The sequence below is a fragment of the Physeter macrocephalus genome, unplaced genomic scaffold (assembly GCF_002837175.3).
Source record: "Physeter macrocephalus isolate SW-GA unplaced genomic scaffold, ASM283717v5 random_142, whole genome shotgun sequence".
In the NCBI taxonomy this organism is placed as follows: domain Eukaryota; kingdom Metazoa; phylum Chordata; class Mammalia; order Artiodactyla; family Physeteridae; genus Physeter; species Physeter macrocephalus.
The window spans coordinates 1-18,023 of NW_021145428.1; the positions used below are offsets into that span (position 1 = coordinate 1).

Sequence of the window (18,023 nt, forward strand, 5' to 3'; positions counted from 1 at the left end):
TGTTGGAGGTCGAGGACTTGCTACAAAAACACAAGTTGATGGAGGCTGACATCGCCATCCAAGGGGACAAAGTGAAGGCCATCACCACAGCCACTCTTCAGTTCACTGAGGAGCCAGGTGAGGCCACAGGTGTTTTCCTGTTGAGGCCTCTGGCTCAGCACTCCAGCACCCCAGCTTGGATAAATCTAGTTGTAGAATTGTGCCTCTTTCATCAACTAATGGTGCAAGAAAAAAGTTTGAGGGATGGCAAAATTCTCCAGAGGGCAGGCAACTACTTTGGCCATCTCTAATCAGAAGGGTTTATAAGAACCAAGAAGGCATGTTCCGTCTTTCATTCTCTCTGCTAGTTCAAGTTATGGCAGAGACAATTTAGGTTTATAGCTTCTGGTCTTAGGTAGGTGACCCCCACTGCCTCTTTGAAGAATCATCTTGAAATTTGTGCCTGGTTCTTTTTAAAAATAATTTTACATTGTGCATTTCTACTGAGAGTTGACCCAACTTTTAACCTGTCTTATTCCTGAAGTTTTAGTGGGAATTCATTAAAAGGAACTAATTAAAAGCCTGTCCTCTAAGCAGCTGGGAACTGGGACCCCCTGTGTCCAATCCCAAAGCCTCAGTGAGATGGCAGGTTCTAGATGACATGGTCCTAGCCTGGCACCTGATCTGAAGGTTGCCCTTCAGATGAAAGCCTTACCCTTTTTGCCCTCCCTCCTCCCATTCCTCCCAGGGTACCAGCCTTGCGACCCCCAGGTCATCCGGGACCGTGTCAGCCACCTGGAGCAGTGCTTCGAGGAGCTGAGCAACACGGCAGCCGGACGCAAGGCCCAGCTGGAGCAGTCCAAGCGGCTCTGGAAGTTCTTCTGGGAGATGGATGAGGCCGAGAGCTGGATCAAGGAGAAGGAGCAGATTTACTCCTCCCTGGACTATGGCAAGGACCTGACCAGCGTGCTCATCCTGCAGCGCAAGCACAAGGCCTTCGAGGACGAGCTGCACGGGCTGGACGCCCACCTGGACCAGATCTTCCAGGAGGCTGAGGGCATGGTTGCACGCAAGCAGTTTGGGCACCCGCAGATCGAGGCCCGGATCAAGGAGGTGTCTGCCCAGTGGAACCAGCTGAAGGAGCTGGCTGCCTTCCGCAAGAAGAACCTCCAGGACGCTGAGAACTTCTTTCAGTTCCAGGGCGATGCGGACGATCTGAAGGCCTGGCTGCAAGATGCCCACCGGCTGCTCTCGGGAGAAGATGTGGGGCAGGATGAAGGGGCCACACAGGCCCTGGGCAAGAAGCACAAGGACTTTCTGGAGGAGCTAGAGGAGAGCCGCGGGGTGATGGAGCATCTGGAACAGCAGGCCCAGGGGTTCCCCCAAGAGTTTCGGGATTCCCCAGATGTGACCAACCGGCTGCAGGCCCTCCGGGATCTCTACCAGCAGGTGGTGGCCCAAGCGGACATGCGTCGGCAGAGGCTGCAGGATGCCCTGGACCTGTACACGGTGTTTGGGGAGACGGATGCCTGTGAACTGTGGATGGGCGAGAAGGGGAAGTGGCTGGCCCAGATGGACATCCCAGACACGCTGGAGGACCTGGAGGTCGTGCAGCACAGGTCAGGGCCGGCCCTTCCCTCTCGCCTCCCCCCACACGGTCTGTGCTCCTAGTGCTGGAACAGCCTCCAGATCAACAAGGGTCTCTTTGAGAGGCCATAGGATGCCCCTGATCACAGAGGCCAGGCACTGAGAGTCACGAGTTCTAATCTGGCTCTGTGGCTCTTGGTACTTCACCCCCTGGGACCTTCCTCAAAATAAGACAAAGGGGCTCTTTCTGGTCCAGGTGTTTGATGACTTTTCAGCTACAGCAGCCTTTGTTCAAATGAATGGTATATGGAACCCCTGACAGATAACACAGTGGAAAGTGGAGTGGTTGTGGTGAAGGGGGCGCAAGAGGCTGGACCCCACAAGCTCTAGCTTTCTTTGGCAGTCCCTAAACCACAGAACCCCGAGGGGTCACAGAGACCAGTTTGTAAATCACCCGTCTGCAAGGCCACTCTCATTTCCATTATTCCAATTCCATCAGCACTCTGTCATGGAAGGGCGTGCCCCCAGTCTGTGCGGCATCCCATCATCCTGAGTACAGAATCCAAGGAGTTGAGGAAAAGAAGTCACTCCTCGATCATGCCAAGGCAAGGTGGTCCCACGCTGATGCTGGAGGGACCTGGGCTCTTATCCCAGAAGAGTCAGCTTTCGTAACCACACAGTGCCCCTCCCCTCAGCAGCTCTGCTTTCTCCTACCCAGGGATGGAGCACCTGGCTGGGGAGGTATCCTTCGGGTCCAGGTGTCAAGGCAGTGGAATTAGGGTCCATGAGCAGCAGCTGGGGCAGTGGAGGCATGGCAGGTAGTCTCTGTGGCGATTAACACCTCCTACACCTCATTTTCCCAAAAACCTCTCTGTTTAGCCAATTGTCTTATAAGTAACCAGTTCTCTCCCAGGCTGACCCAGGAAATGCTAAACCATGAAACTGGACCCATGAACCAGAAAATAGGGTGTGTCAGCACACCTTTCTCCCCTCTTACCTGGTCAATGTATTTAGGAGGTGGAAGGAGAAAGCAAGAGCTACACGTTCTGCAGACTGGCCACTGCTGCCTTACCAATCCTCATTTTCTCTGTCCACATCAGGTTTGATATCCTGGACCAGGAGATGAAGACTTTAATGGCTCAGATTGATGGCGTGAACCTTGCTGCCAACAGCCTGGTAGAGAGTAGCCACCCACGCAGTGGGGAAGTGAAGAAGTGCCAGGACCACCTGAATACCAGGTGGGGTGTGGGTAGGGCTTTGGGCTAGGGGCTTCTTTTCCCGACACCTGACAGAGCCTTGGGGGTGTGGCCCAGAAGTCAGGATGCCTGCTATGCACTGCCAGGTTTGTACCCTCAGAGCTCTTGCCTCTCTCAGCCAAAGTGTCCTTCTGACACTGGAGCTTTAGCAGCAAGGAGGAGAGACCTGTGTGGTGACCAGCCCAGGGAGCGAGAGAGACCTGTTCACAGAGCTGCGAATGCTGTGCCTGGGGCGGGCATGTGCTGAGTGATGGAGCGAATGTCCTGAGTGCATCCATAGTTAGAATCAGGCCATGTGGTACTCATGTCACATTTCCCCGGACGTTCTTAGGCAGGGAAAATTGCTTTCTGAGAGCTCTTAAGTACTGTCCATTAAAAAAAGCTCCTGCTTGCACCAAAATGTAGCATTGGTAATGAGACTGGCTTGAATGAAGAGGAGAGTTAGCAGCAAGCCTTGAGCACGCTTCGTGGCCAGAACAAAAAACAGGCCCTAAGGAGCCTTTGGAGAGGGGCTGCTTTCAGTACAGGGTGTAATTGCCACAAGCTCCTTGAGGACCTCTGAGGACAGAGCACGCGCCTGTGTTCTGTTTGTTACCCTGGGTCCTACACGCACAATGGGACGTGTTCACCATCTCCCCACCACCCCTGTCCCTCTCCCCGCACTTGTGCCTGAGCCTTGCTCGGCCCGAGGCAACCTGGGAGGTGGGTCAGGGAAGACTCAGCTGTAAAGAAAAGGAGCAGCACAGTGGGGGCTTAAGAGGACACTCGGCGTGACTTTGGAGCCACTAGATTATCTCAGCATCCAAAGAAGGGGACTGTAGTTCAGGAGGGTCCTCTGTAATCTAAGGTTTATGCAGAGGAGGAGCACGCCTCCTTGTTCTTCTTTAGGTTTGGAGGTAACAGGATGCATGTGAATGCATGTATGTGTGCGCATGTGCACGACACACAGGAAGAACTTGTCAGCTAGTACATCTGCTGCTTTGATGAGTTAGAGTCAGCGAATGATCTTACAGACCTCTAAGCCATACACCCTGCTAAGTGGAATACACCAAGGTACTTGTCTTCCTCAGGTGAGAGAGAACCGGAGGCGTGAAAAGGTAAAATGGTTTTCCGTGACATCTGAGTGTTGAAAGGTACCTGAGCCGTGTACCCCAGACAGCCTGCATCCTGCACAAACATTCCAAGCATAGGGAGCTCGCCCCGTCCCCGTGTAGCACACCCCATTTGGGAGCAGCCCCTTTTGGGTAGAAAGTTTGATCTCATTGTGAGTGGAAATCTGCCTCCTTGAAATTTGGGCTCTGCCTGTTAGAGAGAACGAAACTTACCCTGATTCTTCTTCCACATGACAGCTCTTCAAGTATTTTTAAAGACAGTTGTCATTCTTCACCCCATCCAAGTCGCTGCTGTTCTCTCTACAGAGTGCATCCTCCTCCAACTACGTAGTCTAAATCATACTTGTTTTTAGGCCAGTCCAGGTTCCTCTCCTTCCCAGTTTCCAGGATGAAAAAGTATCTTTCCCTTCCTTGACTGGCTTAGAGCTTCACATTCTACCTTGTATTATAATTACTTTTGTCCTGAAGAACTTTTCCACTAGACTGTAAGCAAATGAAGAGCAGTATCTTTATATATTGTCCACAGTGCTCTGAGCGCCAAGCATTTTGCTGTCTGAGGTTCCCTCTGCTCAGAATATTCTTTTCCCCAATATCCACTTGCCTTAGTCCCTCGCTCAGATCTCAGCTCACGTGTCAGCTTCTTGGAGCAGCCCACACTGTCCACCCCATTCAAAGTATCACTACCTCCTTCCCATCCAGCTCCTCTGCCTCGATCCTGTTATCTTGCTTTCGTCTTTTCCGTTGTACTTGTCACCACCTGATGGATTAAAGACTTATTTGTCTCTGCCCACTCGAATGAGAGCACTTTGCTTTGTTCATTGCTACATGCCCAGAGCCTTGAACAGGGCCTGGAACGAGGCACTTGGTAGTTGTGTGATATAACACAGTGAATGAGTGACCAGGGACAAAACTGAAATATCTTCTGCCAGGCTCGGCACATATGAGTCATTCAAACATTTACTGAATGTGTGATTACCTCCCACCACATGCATTCTAGTTGACCAACATTTTCTTAACAATCTTGGGCCCGGGACCAAACCTGGACTCCTGACATGGTCTGGCCAGTGCTACCTAAAGCAGTTCTGTCAACTGCCTCCATTTGGGAGATGGTGCAGTGGAGGGGAAGGTGGGTTTAGGAGGCAGACTAGACCCAAACCTCACCCTGTGTCCTGTGTGGGCTCTGCCTGGTGGCTGCAGTGTGGCCACACCAGGAAAAGTCTGGAAAATCGCCATGGAGCCACTTGCCCAGGGGCACCGCCAGACCCTCTCCTGTGGCTTCTGGACGGAGCCAGATCTCACAGCCCTGGAGTGCCTCGCTATCCTTTCACAGTGGTTTCAGACCACCTTGGAGGAAATATTCTGCTCCTTTCCCTTGAGGTCCAGCCTCAGCAGCATTTCTGCACCAGGCACAGAACTACCCATAATGCTTATACATCGTGGATATTCAAGAGAGTTAGGCTCAATTAGCGAATGTGTGTTCAGCATACTATCGTGTGCGTCTAGATTACGGTGATACAGGATGAGTAAACCGGGGTCCACAGGAGGTGTCCCTGGTGGTCTGGGCCCAGGCTAATGGGCAGCTCTTTAGAAGAAGCTTACTGTGGGCTGCAGACCAACCCCAGGACATCTGCCCGACATCTGCACCCTCCCCAGTTTCATTCCAGACTGCCCATGAAGGTTAAGATGATGTTTTAATTATAATCCCAGCTTCTTCTTCCCCCTTCGTCTTCCTTTTCCTTCTCTTCACCGGGACTCTTTTGTTTTAGAACCATGGTGGCTTTTCTTAGGCCCTGGGCACTTGGAACTTGGTCTTAGGCATCTGTGTGGTTCCTCTGGGGAAGCTGGGACCCTGTGTCCTAAAGCATTCTTGAGGTTGATAATGGGAGGTTTCTAACTATTTTCATTACATGTGTACCTCAGAGATATTGTGGGTTCAGTTGCAGATCACCCCAATAAAGCAAATATCAAAATAAAGCGAGTCACACAAATTTGGGGGCGTTCCCAGGGCTTATAAAAGTTGTTTACAGTATATATACTGTAGTCTATTAAGTGTGCAACAGCATTATGCCTAGAAAAACAACGTACATACCTTAATTTAAAAATACTTTATCGGGGCTTCCCTGGTGGCGCAGCGGTTGCGCGTCCGCCTGCCGATGCAGGGGAACCGGGTTCGCGCCCCGGTCCGGGAGGATCCCGCGTGCCGCGGAGCGGCTGGGCCCGTGAGCCGTGGCCGCTGAGCCTGCGCGTCCGGAGCCTGTCCTCCGCGACGGGAGAGGCCGCAGCGGAGGGAGGCCCGCCTACCACCAAAAAAAAAAAAAAAAAAAAAAAAAATACTTTATCGCTAAAAAATGCTAATCATCATCTGAGCTTTCAATGAGTCATAATCTTTTTGCAATAGTAACATCAAAGATCACTGCCCACAAATCACCACACAAATATAATAACGCAAAAGTTTGATATTGCAATAACTACCAAAAAGTAGTACAGAGACATGAAGTGATCAAATGTTGTTGGAAAAATGCCAGTGATAGATTTTTCAACAAAGGGTCACCACAGACCTTCAATTTGTAGAAAACAAAAACAAAAAACCCCTGTAATATCTGTGAAGCACAGTAAAGCGAAGCACGATAAAACAAGGTATGCTTATATTTTTCACACTCTGGGGAAACTGTACGTTTGCCTGAAATTCAACCACCTACAGAGCTTACCTACAGAGCATCGTGTTCCTTTACTGATGGTTGAATACCATCACAGCTCACCTCCTGCTGATGGAAAGCTCTGATTGGCAGTTATGTTGTCTTGAGTAAAATTGGATAAACATATTTTACTCATGACAGTTTGTTGGATAGATGACTGTTTTCGGCGTGCAAGGCCTATCAGGAGAGACTCTGGAAGGGAAACCTGGTGTCCCTTCTAAATCTGGAAGGGACACCCTGTGGGAAGCGTTAAGGAAGAGGGTGTCTCTGTGTCCCCCGTCTCCCTCGGCAGGTGGCAGGAATTCCAGACCATGGTGTTGGAACGGCGGGAGGCTGTGGACTCGGCCCTCCGGGTGCACAGCTACTGTGTAGACTGCGAGGAGACCAGCAAGTGGGTGGTGGACAAGACGAAGGTGGTGGAGTCTACAAAGGACCTGGGCCGGGACCTGGCAGGCGTCATTGCCATCCAGCGCAAGTTGTCGGGGCTGGAGCGTGACGTGGCCGCCATCCATGCCCGCGTGGGTGCCCTGGAGCAGGAGTCGCAGCGGCTGATGGAGTCACACCCTGAGCTGAAGAAGGACATTAGCCAGAGGCAGGCGTATGTGGAGGAGCTGTGGCAGGCCCTGCAGCAAGCCCTGAAGAGCCAGGAGGCCTCGCTGGGGGAAGCCAGCCAGCTGCAGGCCTTCCTGCAGGATCTGGATGCCTTCCAGGCCTGGCTGTCGACGGCCCAGAAGGATGTGGCCTCCAAGGACATGCCCGAGTCCCTCCCAGAGGCCGAGCAGCTCCTGCAGCAGCATGCGGCCATCAAGGACGACATTGACGGGCACCAGAAGAGCTACCAGCAGGTCAAGGCATCCGGAGAGAAGGTGATCCATGGCCAGACGGACCCAGAGTACCTGCTCCTGGGTCAGCGGCTGGATGGCCTGGATAAGGGCTGGGATGCCCTGCACCGGATGTGGGAGAGCCGCAGCCATGCCCTCACCCAGTGCCTCAGCTTCCAGGAGTTCCAGAAAGATGCCAAGCAGGCTGAAGCCATCCTCAGCAACCAGGTAGGGCGAGGCATTCAGGGCCAGGGGCCAGGGGGCATCTCTCAGGGCAACAGGGAATTATGTCGTAAGTCTGCAACAGTGCTACAGGGCTCAGGGACGAAATTATGCTTTTCTTGGACTCTCTCTAGCCAGTAGTTTGGGGGACAGTCCTCTTCGTTCCTTATCATGTGCCCTTTCCAGCCCCGTGTCCCAGACTACGTCTTGTTCTTGGGCCAGTTAGAGGCTAGAGAAGTGAATTTTTCCTTGGGTGGTTACCCTTCCATGTGGCTTTAGGCACCCTGTTGATCAGGTGCCCCCGAGTGGGGGTGGGGAACAAGACCCAGGGAGCTTCTTCCTTGCACAGCTCCAGGGGGTGCCATTCATGCTGTAACCTGCATGGCTGCACATGGTGCTCCTGCCTGGCAGGTGCCCTCCCCGCCTCCTCAGCTTGTCTTCATGCCTGTTCTGGAAACTTGCTTCAACAGGAATATACTCTGGCTCACTTGGAGCCCCCAGACTCCCTAGAAGCTGCAGAGGCCAGGATCCGGAAGTTTGAGGAATTCTTGGTGTCTATGGAGAACAACCGGGATAAGGTTTTGAGTCCTGTGGACTCTGGAAACAAGCTGATAGCTGAAGGAAACCTCTACTCAGACAAGATCAAGGAGAAGGTGCAGCTGATTGAGGACAGGTACCCTCCGGCCCTAGGGTCACGGGGCCAGGTAGGGTGGTGGTACAGCACTCAGCACCATCGTGACCGTGGCTCTGGCTTCCCTTCCAGGCACAGGAAGAATGACGAGAAGGCCCAGGAGGCCTCAGTCCTTCTGAGAGACAACCTGGAGCTCCAGAACTTTCTGCAGAACTGCCAGGAGGTGAGGCTCCAGCCAGGCTGGCCACTTTGCAGGAGATTCCTTCTAGAAGCAGAGTGTCCTAGAGGTGGGAAGTCCTTTCTAACTCAGGAGTCTGGATTCCGTAAGTGGAGAGCTCTGGGCACTTGACAGCTTAAGTCCTTCATCCTCTAGAATCTTTGGTTCTACAATTTTTTTTTCAAATCTGTAAAGATATCTTCTAATTTGTCAAGTCCAGGGCAGGCTTTCTCAAAAAGTGGCCTGAGGACTATCTGTATTAGAGTCACCTAGGGCCCTGGTCAGGGTCGGCCTGAAAGTCACGTGACCTGTGCATTCATACGGGGCCCCGTGCTTACAAGGGCCCCATGTTTAGTTTAATGCTCTCCTGTTGCCATCTTGAAATTCTTTTTTTTTAAAATAGTTTTCCTTTAGCAGATTCTACTTTAAAAAAATTTTTTTTTACATCTTTCTTGGACTATAATTGCTTTACATTGTTGTGTTAGTTTCTGCTGTATAACAAAGTGAATCAGCTATATGTATACATATATCCCCATATCTCCTCCCTCTTGCGTCTCCCTCCCACCCTCCCTATCCCACCCCTCTAGGTGGTCACAAAGCACTGAGAAATTCTTAATAATTTCGAACATTTCCATTTTGCACCAGGCCCTGCAAATTATGGAGCCAGTCTTGGCTCTGGTTAGATGCAGACTCCTGGGCCCCACTTGGGCCCAGATGAATCAGAACTTAGGGGGTGAGAAAAAGCAGCATTCTCAACCAACCTTCTGGTTGGAGAACTGCTGACTCAGAAGGTCCTCGCTCAGCCTGGGGAGAGCTGTACAGGAAGGTCTTTAACCTGCACTCCTGGGTCCTTCCGTGAACAGTACTTCCATGTGGAATGGGGCTTTCCCTGACTTCTTTCTTGCTTCCATTCTCCTACCCCTTTCCTCTCAACCCAAATGACTTTGTCTTCACCCACCTCTGCCCTTGGTACCAACCAGGCTTGGTATGGTGCCAGGACATCTTGGAAACATCAGAGGCTCATCACATTTCTTCCTTCGTTGTTAATTATAGGATCTGCCCTTGGCTTTTTCCTCAGAGAACATTTTCTCTGTGTTTAGTAATGATTTCTCCCCCTACTGCCCAAGGGTGGATTTATCCATCCATTCAGTAGACACTTGTTGAGTTGTTGCAATAGGCCAGGCCCTGTCCTCGGTCCTGGAAATGTGGAGAGAAGTATAAATGTACCTGGGGTCATACTGCACACACTCTAGAGGGGAAGACACAGTAGTGCCTGTATTTTAGCCCTGAGACAACGCAGGTTAAGTTTCCTGTGCTGGGAGTTAGGGATCCAGAGTTGGAGGGGAGTACTCTGCTGTGTTCATACTTCCTCCCCTTGGCCCTCTCCTTCTGCAGCCAGAGGTAGGCGGCAGTCCTGCCCTGAGCCCCTGGCCAAAGAAGGACACTCGGGGACCATTGAACCCACTCTTTCTGCCCACAGCTCACTCTCTGGATCAATGACAAGCTGCTGACATCTCAGGATGTCTCCTATGATGAAGCTCGAAACCTTCACAACAAATGGCTGAAGCACCAGGCGTTCGTGGCAGAGCTGGCTTCCCACCAGGGGTGGCTAGAGAACATTGATGCAGTGAGTAGAGCGATCATTTGGGCTCTCTGCTCGGGACGCTTCCCTGAGCAGCGCTTCACACAGGGCATGGACACTGGCCCGCAGCTTGCTGGACGGTGTAGATCCTGGACGTGAAAAACTTCTCCAAATAGTAGTTAAACCTTCAGAGCTCCTGATACGTCCAGTCTTATAAAGCCCGGTCAGAATGGGTGCCTCCTCTGGGTCACCTGAGTCTGGGGACAGTCCAGGACACTGAGGACACAGAGTCAGAGCCTCAGCTTTCAGTGCTAGGATGGCAGTAACCTCTGTCTGCCTTCCATCGTCCACACCAGGGCCCCGCACTGTCCTGCCCAGGGGCGGGGGAATATGTGAGATGAGCAGAAAAGGCCAGGGACTACTGACCCTCACTGTTTGGATGGACAGAACCACCAGGGAGTGGTCATTCATACCAAGGGTCCCCTCTGTAACAAGCTTGCCCAGGGACCCAAGTCAAAATGTGGCTGGAGTTAGATCTGGGAACAGGAAGGGAGGTACATCTGCCCCTCCCTGCTGTGGCTATCTGGAAAATGCGGGCCTAGGGCCACACAAGGCTGTGTCTACAGTGGCTAAGGGTGCAGGCTCCGAGCCAGGCTGTCTGACTCCTCAACCTCCCTGCGCCTCAGTTTCTTCATCTGTAAAATGAGGATAATAACAGTACCTACCCAAGGGAGTTGTGAGCATTAAAGCACTTAGAATATTACTTGGCAATTATTAGTCACTCAGTAAATATTAACTATTATTAGCAAGTATGTATTCCTAGGCCCAAATCATCTCATACTGTAACCTTCCAAAAAAAGATACATTTATGTGGGTGAAAACCAGACAAGGCAAACTCAGCAACTAAAAGGTATCACTGAAGGTCAGTGCACAGCTTCTGGCAAGACAATTACGAGAGGGTGAAGGAATTCCCTGGCAGTCCAGTGGTTAGGACTCTGCCCTTTCACTGCTGAGGGCCCAGGTTCAATCCCTGGTCTAGAAGCTAAGATCCCGCAAGCTGCACGGCACGATAAATAAACAAACAAACAAACTCACAGGGAGGTTTCCATGGTTGTTGTACCTGGGCGGATTTTGAATCTTTTTTTTTTTAATTAAAAAAAAATTTTTTAGTACTAGCTGGTTCTTGTCTGCAGCTCTCTATGCTACAGTCTCCCTGAGTCATTTGCCCCAGACATGCTCTCCCTGTCCCTCCTTCTACTGCAAATAACTCTGGGGGTGCAGAGTCTTTCAGCCGAGCCTCACCTGAGTTCTAGGCAGATCCTTTGCCTCACTGACCTACCCTCGGTTAGCCCTTTGCAACCACCTGGAACAGGGCAGTTCTCCAAGATCAGAGGGTGAACTCTCCTCCTTCTCCACACAGGAAGGAAAGCAGCTGATGGAGGAGAAGCCCCAGTTTGCGGCCCTGGTGTCCCAGAGGCTGGAAGCCTTGCACCGGCTCTGGGATGAGCTTCAGGCCGCCACACAGGAGACGGCTCAGCACCTCTCAGCCGCCAGGTGCTCTGACCTGCGCTCGCAGACCCACGCCGACCTCAACAAGTGGATCAGGGCCATGGAGGACCAGCTACGGTCGGACGACCTGGGCAAGGACCTGACCAGCGTCAACAGGATGCTGGCTAAGCTGAAGGCAAGTGAGCAGGTTGTAGACTGAGGGTGTTGGAATGGAGGGGGTCTTGGAAGCAAATCTGCAACCTTAAAGGGAGTATCCTCCTGTGCCCTTAGCTGGGCTGGCTTTTATCAGGTCTCCCGGTTCACAGCCCAGCTCCTACCCTTTTGCAATGGGTAAGACAGGGAGGGATCCAGATGGGGTAATAAAAGTGTGCATGAGAAGTATAGGACAGATGCTCAGAGGGGCAAAAGATGAGGTGGGGGCAATCCAAGGAGACTTCTTAGGGGAGGCTGAGCTCAAACCAGCCCTTTGAGGATGGGTGGGATTTGCACAATGAAGTGGACGAGGGGCTGCCCAGGTGCCAGGGCTGGTGCCGACTCTGTCCCCTTGTGTCCCAGCGTGTGGAGGACCAAGTGAACGTGCGGAAGGTGGAGCTGGAGGAGCTGTTTGCCCAGATGCCCTCGCTGGGAGAGGAGGCAGAGCAGGAAGACTTGAGCATCGAGAAGCGGTTCCTGGACCTTCTGGAGCCCTTGGGGAGGAGGACGAAGCAGCTGGAATCATCCAGAGCCAAGCTGCAGATCAGCCGGGACTTAGAGGATGAGACGGTGGGTGGGCCGCAGCTCCCCCCCTCCCCCAGCGGCTGAGCCAGCAGCTGTCATCGGGATAGCTGGCTGCTGCCCGGGGCAGTTCTTGGTAGCAGATGTCTGGTCACCTCACCACCTTGTCTCATAGCGTGGTCGTGATGACTACATCAAACGTCAGTGTAAGCCAGTGCCTTTTGATTGGTAGCTCGCTCGTGGACTTTGGGGCCAGGCAGACTTGGGCTCGAGATCCAGCTACGTTGCCTTCCCTCCAAGTGACCAGGAGCAAGTTATTTGGAGCCTCAGTTCAAAATATCAAAATGCCCCCATTTTACAAAACCCTGATGGGGTGTTGGGAAGAGCTGGGGAGACACAGTAAGCAGAGCTCTGTCTGGCCCACGGTGAGTGATGGGGAAAGGGTGGCTGTGATTGTCATCAGCTGTCCCCCGCCTTCTGGTCTCCGCAGCTCTGGGTGGAGGAGAGGCTGCCTCTGGCCCAGTCGACCGACTATGGCACGAACCTGCAAACTGTGCAGCTGTTCATGAAGAAGAACCAGGTGAGTCCTGCCACCTCGTCAGTCCCACCTGCCCCACGGAGGAAGCCCCAGCCCTGATCTGCACAAGGTCCCCAGCAGCACATAACAGATTATTGTTCTTTTTTTAAAAATTTATTTACTTAATTTATTTATTTTTGGCTGTGTTGGGTCTTCGTTGCTGCGCGCGGGCTTTCTCTAGTTACTGCGAGCAGGGGCTACTCTTCGCTGCGGTGCGCAGGCTTCTCATTGCGGTGGCTTTTCTTGTTTTGGAGCACGGGCTGTAGGCGTGCAGGCTTCAGTAGTTGTGGCACGCAAGCTCAGTAGTTGTGGCACATGGGCTTAGTTGCTCCGCGGCATGTGGGATCTTCCCGGACCAGGGCTCGAACCTGTGTCCCCTGCATTGGCAGGCAGATTCTTAACCACTGCACCACCAGGGAAGCCCCAGGTTATTGTTCTTGTTGATAGCTACAGGGTCCCCAGTCTGTGTTTGTATTCTCATAGCCAAAGGAGCAGCTTCGGTGATGGCAGAGAGAATTCTGGGAGGACCACAGAGTGGGGCGGAGGTGAATGGGGCTGGGGGGTCCAGGTGCTTTGGGATTTCCGGCCATTCAGACCCATCAGGGCACAGGTGCGTGCAGGACCTGGAGGCCCTGGCTTGGGGTTTCATGTGCTTTACAGCTATTGTATTCTGTGACCTCCCTGAGAGGAGGCTCTTAGCTCCTGGCGTCTCTCCCATCACTGCCTTGTCCCTCTTCCAGGGCTAAGCTTGGCCCATTGAGTCTCCTCAGGGTAAGTAGACCCCTGTTCTCTAGACACATGAGCATACTTGTGGGGCTGCAGCGCCACGAGGAAGCCGCTGAACTTGGACTCTGAGTCATTGGAGCAAACATCCGTTGGCTGTTCTGCTTTCTTAGGCCACACTGGGAATCTCTGCAGCTCTGGTCAGAACCCTGGAAGTGAGCACATGCACCTCGTCTGTGTTGGGGCTGCAGGGGAAGCCTGCGTCCTCCAGGAAGGCCAGCTGCATGGGGTCATGGTCTGGCCCCGTGGTCTAGCCAGAGGCTGGCTGTACCCCTGCTCTTGGGCAGAGAGTCCCTGCTGCCTGGTCTGCTCTCTGGCTCAGGAAGTGGGGGCAGCCGCAGCCTTGAGCAAGGAGAGTCTGGGAACTTATCCCAGAGAAGAGCAGTGTGTCCCAGAGTGCCAGTCGGTACTGCAGCTCACTGGGGAAGGAAGGTCATGGCAGACAGTACGCCCTTCCCCACAAATATCAGCAGCCAACATCTGCTCACAGAACCCAGCAGCTGTGCAAAGGCCTGAATGAATTATATTCAAAGAGGTTCCTTAAAAGATCCCTCGAATGCTTTGCTTCTAGTTGGCATGATCAAATCACAGAGGTTCTGGTGGCAACATGTAGGGACCTGAATTAGAAGGTGGTGGAGGCGGGGCTTCTGCTAACATCACACCCTCCAGTTAAAGTGGGAAAGACTGATAGAAGGCTATTCTCGGGGCCTCAGTTTCCTCAACTGTAAATTGAGCCAACTCTAGTCCTTCCAGTACTCAAGACTTCAGCCTCAATAAGTGTTATTGCCAAGTGATTTTCAACTGCCCTGGCTGAAGGTTGCTATTTCAGGAGAAGGGCAAGACAAATATGGATGGGGTTCCCCTTAACAAGCAGGGAAAGATCTCGTGGGAGAGCATGGCTGCCCCAGTAAAGACTATTTTAGGCTAGCCTTGCTAAAGCCGAAATCCCATTTTATCATTTCTTCTACTGCAGTGGTCAGTGTGCATCAGACTCACCCGGAGGGCTTGTTAAAACACAGTTGACCAGGCTCCACCCTAGATTTACTGCATCAAACTCTGGGAGCAGAGCCTGATAATTTGCATTTCTATCAAGATCCTAGGCAATGCTGATGCTGCTGGCCTGGAACCCCACTTTGAGAACCACCACTTTAATGGCCGTCATTGCAACTAGAACAGAACCTGCCAGGTGCCAGACGAAGGGTTCTCAACTCTGGCTGCACATTAGAATCACCTGGGGGAACCTAAACACATACGATTACCCAGGTCCCACCTCAGATCAATTAATAAGGATCTCTGGGGATGGGGCCCTTGGCTGTGTCTTTTTCCCCCAATGATTCAACCTGCAACCAGGGTTAAAAAGCACTGTCCTGCCTGGTCTGGCCCCTGCCTCCTCCCGAATCTCCTCCCTTATCACTTTCGCCCTCCTTCACAGTATTCTAGCTTGCCTGGCCCTTTGGACCGTCCAGGCTTACTTCCACCCCAGGGACTTTCTTGGCACTCTCTCTTCCCTCCTGCCAGCAACACTCATCCCCCAGATCTTTGTGGGGTTACCCTCTCCTCATCATTCATGTCTCACTCAGATGTCATCTGCACAGAAAGCCCTTCCTGACTCCCCCAGTTAAAGTGGCCACCACCACGCCTTGGAAGACAATCCTCATCTCAGTGGTGTCTGTTCCTCATAGTACCTGTTATATACATTCATTCATTTACTTACATGCTTATCATTTCCTCTTCTAGAGTGTAAGCTTTATGAGGGCAGGGGTTTTGTTTATCTTGTTCCCATATTGTCCCTAGAACCTAGAACAGGGCCTGATACATCAGACATAATAACTACGGGTTGAATGAATGAAGTCAGGGAAGAAGATGTCCTAAGTAAGCATACTGCACAGGAGCCTAGAAAGGAATTGCTTAAAAGGAGAGAAAGAAATACCTTTTTAGGATATAAGATCTCAGGGAGAGGTTATAAGATCTCAGGGCAAGTAACGAGGCAAAGCGGAGCTGACATCACGGGTTGTTTGAATACAACTGCAGAGACCATGGGAAATTGTCAGAATCGAGATTCTGAGCATCAAGTGTAAAGATGCATTTCAGTAAGTTAGGTGGCTTGTGGGTACTGCTAGTTCTATGTGTTTTCAATGCTGACAGTCATAGCACAGCCTGTGTGTACTGCTCTTACCCCCCGCCCTCTAGACAGTTTTCAAGGCCATGGGAAATTGTAACAAGGGAGGAGATTGGGGGTAAGGAGCCAAAAGCCCACATGCAAGGAGCAACCAGGCTGGGGCCTCTAGGACCCAGAAAGCGAGTGAGGACATGTCACGGCCCCCTGAAGCTAAAGGTGACCCATCACCAGAGTGGGAAGAAAATGCCATCTTGGTGACCAAAGGCTCAAGCAGGAAATAATACAAAGCTCACAAATGATTTGAGAAATAGAAACAGGGGAAAATAAAACGAAATCCTAAACTCTGAACAGGGAGCAACTGTCAACTATTGTTTTATACAGAGTAAAAAAGCGGCTAAAATCAGATCTCAGAAGGCCATTTAAGAATCGTTTTCCTCTCCTCCACCATGTACAGCTAAGAAATCAAGCTCTGCTGGAACAGGAGGTGTACGGAGCCCTCAAGAGCACAGGCTCAGGGCTCCGAGAGAGCCGTGTTCAAATCCCACTCTGCCACTTGCTGCCCCGGCACCTAACTGCTGCGCGCTGGTGTCCAGTGCTTACCTCAGAAGGCCATGCTGGGGGCCAGAGGAGAATGAGGTGGCAGGCCCAGCACCGTGCTGGGCACCTGGTCACTAGCAGTCTTTATGGCCACATCTGCTCCGCTCAAGCTTCCCCAAGGGGTTCAGGGCGAGAGGTGCCAGGGTATGACCCTGGCCTGCCCTGCACGGTGGGAAGACCAGCCCCTGAGCCCTTCCCCTCTGGCCGCAGACGCTGCAGAACGAGATCCTGGGCCACGCGCCGCGGGTGGAGGACGTGCTGCACAGAGGGCAGCAGCTGGTGGCCGCGGCCGAGATCGACTGCCGGGACGTGGAGGAGCGCCTGGGGCATCTGCAGAGCTCGTGGGACACGCTGCGGGAGACGGCGGCCGGGCGGCTGCAGCGCCTGCGGGACGCCAGCGAGGCACAGCAGTACTACCTGGACGCGGGCGAGGCCGAGGCCTGGATCAGTGAGCAGGAGTTCTACGTCTTCTCCGACGAGACCCCCCAGGTCGGCTCGGGCAGGGTGCCAGGCTGGGTGTCAAGACCAGCCCAGAGGAAGAGCTGGGTGGAGGTGGGCAGTCAGTGGGGAACCTGTAAGGCCAGGTGCGTGAGGAGTGAGGGCAGGGAGAGGGTGTACGAGGTACCCTCCTTCTCAGGACGCCCCTCCTCTCAAGAACATACAGTGCACATACTGCAGCCGGGTGCCCTGTTTGCCAATTAGGTTTGCTCTAACCCAAGGGTTCTTCACCTTTTTTGTGCCATGGATTCTGTGCAGACGAACTGCTGCGGGAGGGGGTGAGAGGTGAGGTGAGGGGGGGTCTCTAAAAGCTGGGGTGATACAGGAAGTTTCCATGGGGACAGAGGTTGGATCTGCGCTGGGAAGGGTGGATGTCAGACGAGAATTGAGGGCCACGAATGGAAGGTAGGGTGTGGGTGTTGCCGGGCAACGGGAGGAGAGGGGAGGGGACCATGCGCAGTTCTATGGGTGTCCCGCGAGCCTGGCCCTCCCCCATCTCGGGCACCTCCAGGAGCTGGGCTGTAACCTGGGCCAGGTGAGCTCATGCCCTGACAGTCCGCTGCCTCCTAGGATGAAGAGGGCGCCATCGTGATGTTGAAGCGGCACTTGCGGCAGCAACGCACAGTAGAGGAGTACGGGAGGAACATCAAGCAGCTGGCCGGCCGGGCCCAGAGCCTGCTGTCTGCAGGCCACCCCGAGGGGTGCGTGTGCCTCCTGGGACAACTTGGCCAGATCCCGGGCATCAGGCCATGGCCCCCACCAACCAGGATCCCTTCAGGTCCAAGGCGGAAAACGGGAACAGTTTTCCCGAAAACTGTGGGTTTGAGAAAACTGCCTTCTGGCCTGCTAATTGGCCCAATTCCCTTTTATGTTGTGGTTTCGTGTAACTTCACACGGGGCTGACTGAGGCCTGGTTTGCAAAGAGATTAGGAAATGGAACAGCAAAACTACCCTCTTGGTGAACAGAGAGCTCCAGTCTTTTCAAGAGTTAGTCTTCAACATCTTTCAGCATAGCCTAAATTTGCTTTTCTTTTTGTGGTCCAGAAGGTACCTCAGGATCTCACAGTGTCTCAGCGAGATCATTATATACCCATCTGAACTGTTCAGTTATGTGGGTTTTGCA

General features: G+C 52.7%; 1 protein-coding gene across 1 annotated transcript in view; it reads left to right on the forward strand.

Annotated features, from left to right (window-relative positions):
* Positions 1 to 5: 5 nt before the first annotated feature.
* Positions 6 to 18,023, forward strand: part of LOC102975309 (spectrin beta chain, erythrocytic) — a gene marked incomplete at its 5' end in the record, with an annotated part of 40,659 nt that continues 22,641 nt past the window's right edge. The window contains 12 exons of the mRNA XM_028484193.1: positions 6 to 117; positions 728 to 1,598; positions 2,667 to 2,804; positions 6,923 to 7,679; positions 8,144 to 8,346; positions 8,437 to 8,527; positions 10,002 to 10,148; positions 11,524 to 11,787; positions 12,168 to 12,374; positions 12,817 to 12,906; positions 16,613 to 16,891; positions 17,471 to 17,601. Of these exons, the coding sequence (XP_028339994.1) occupies positions 6 to 117; positions 728 to 1,598; positions 2,667 to 2,804; positions 6,923 to 7,679; positions 8,144 to 8,346; positions 8,437 to 8,527; positions 10,002 to 10,148; positions 11,524 to 11,787; positions 12,168 to 12,374; positions 12,817 to 12,906; positions 16,613 to 16,891; positions 17,471 to 17,601 (3,290 nt within the window). The remainder of the gene's footprint in view (positions 118 to 727; positions 1,599 to 2,666; positions 2,805 to 6,922; positions 7,680 to 8,143; positions 8,347 to 8,436; positions 8,528 to 10,001; positions 10,149 to 11,523; positions 11,788 to 12,167; positions 12,375 to 12,816; positions 12,907 to 16,612; positions 16,892 to 17,470; positions 17,602 to 18,023) is intronic.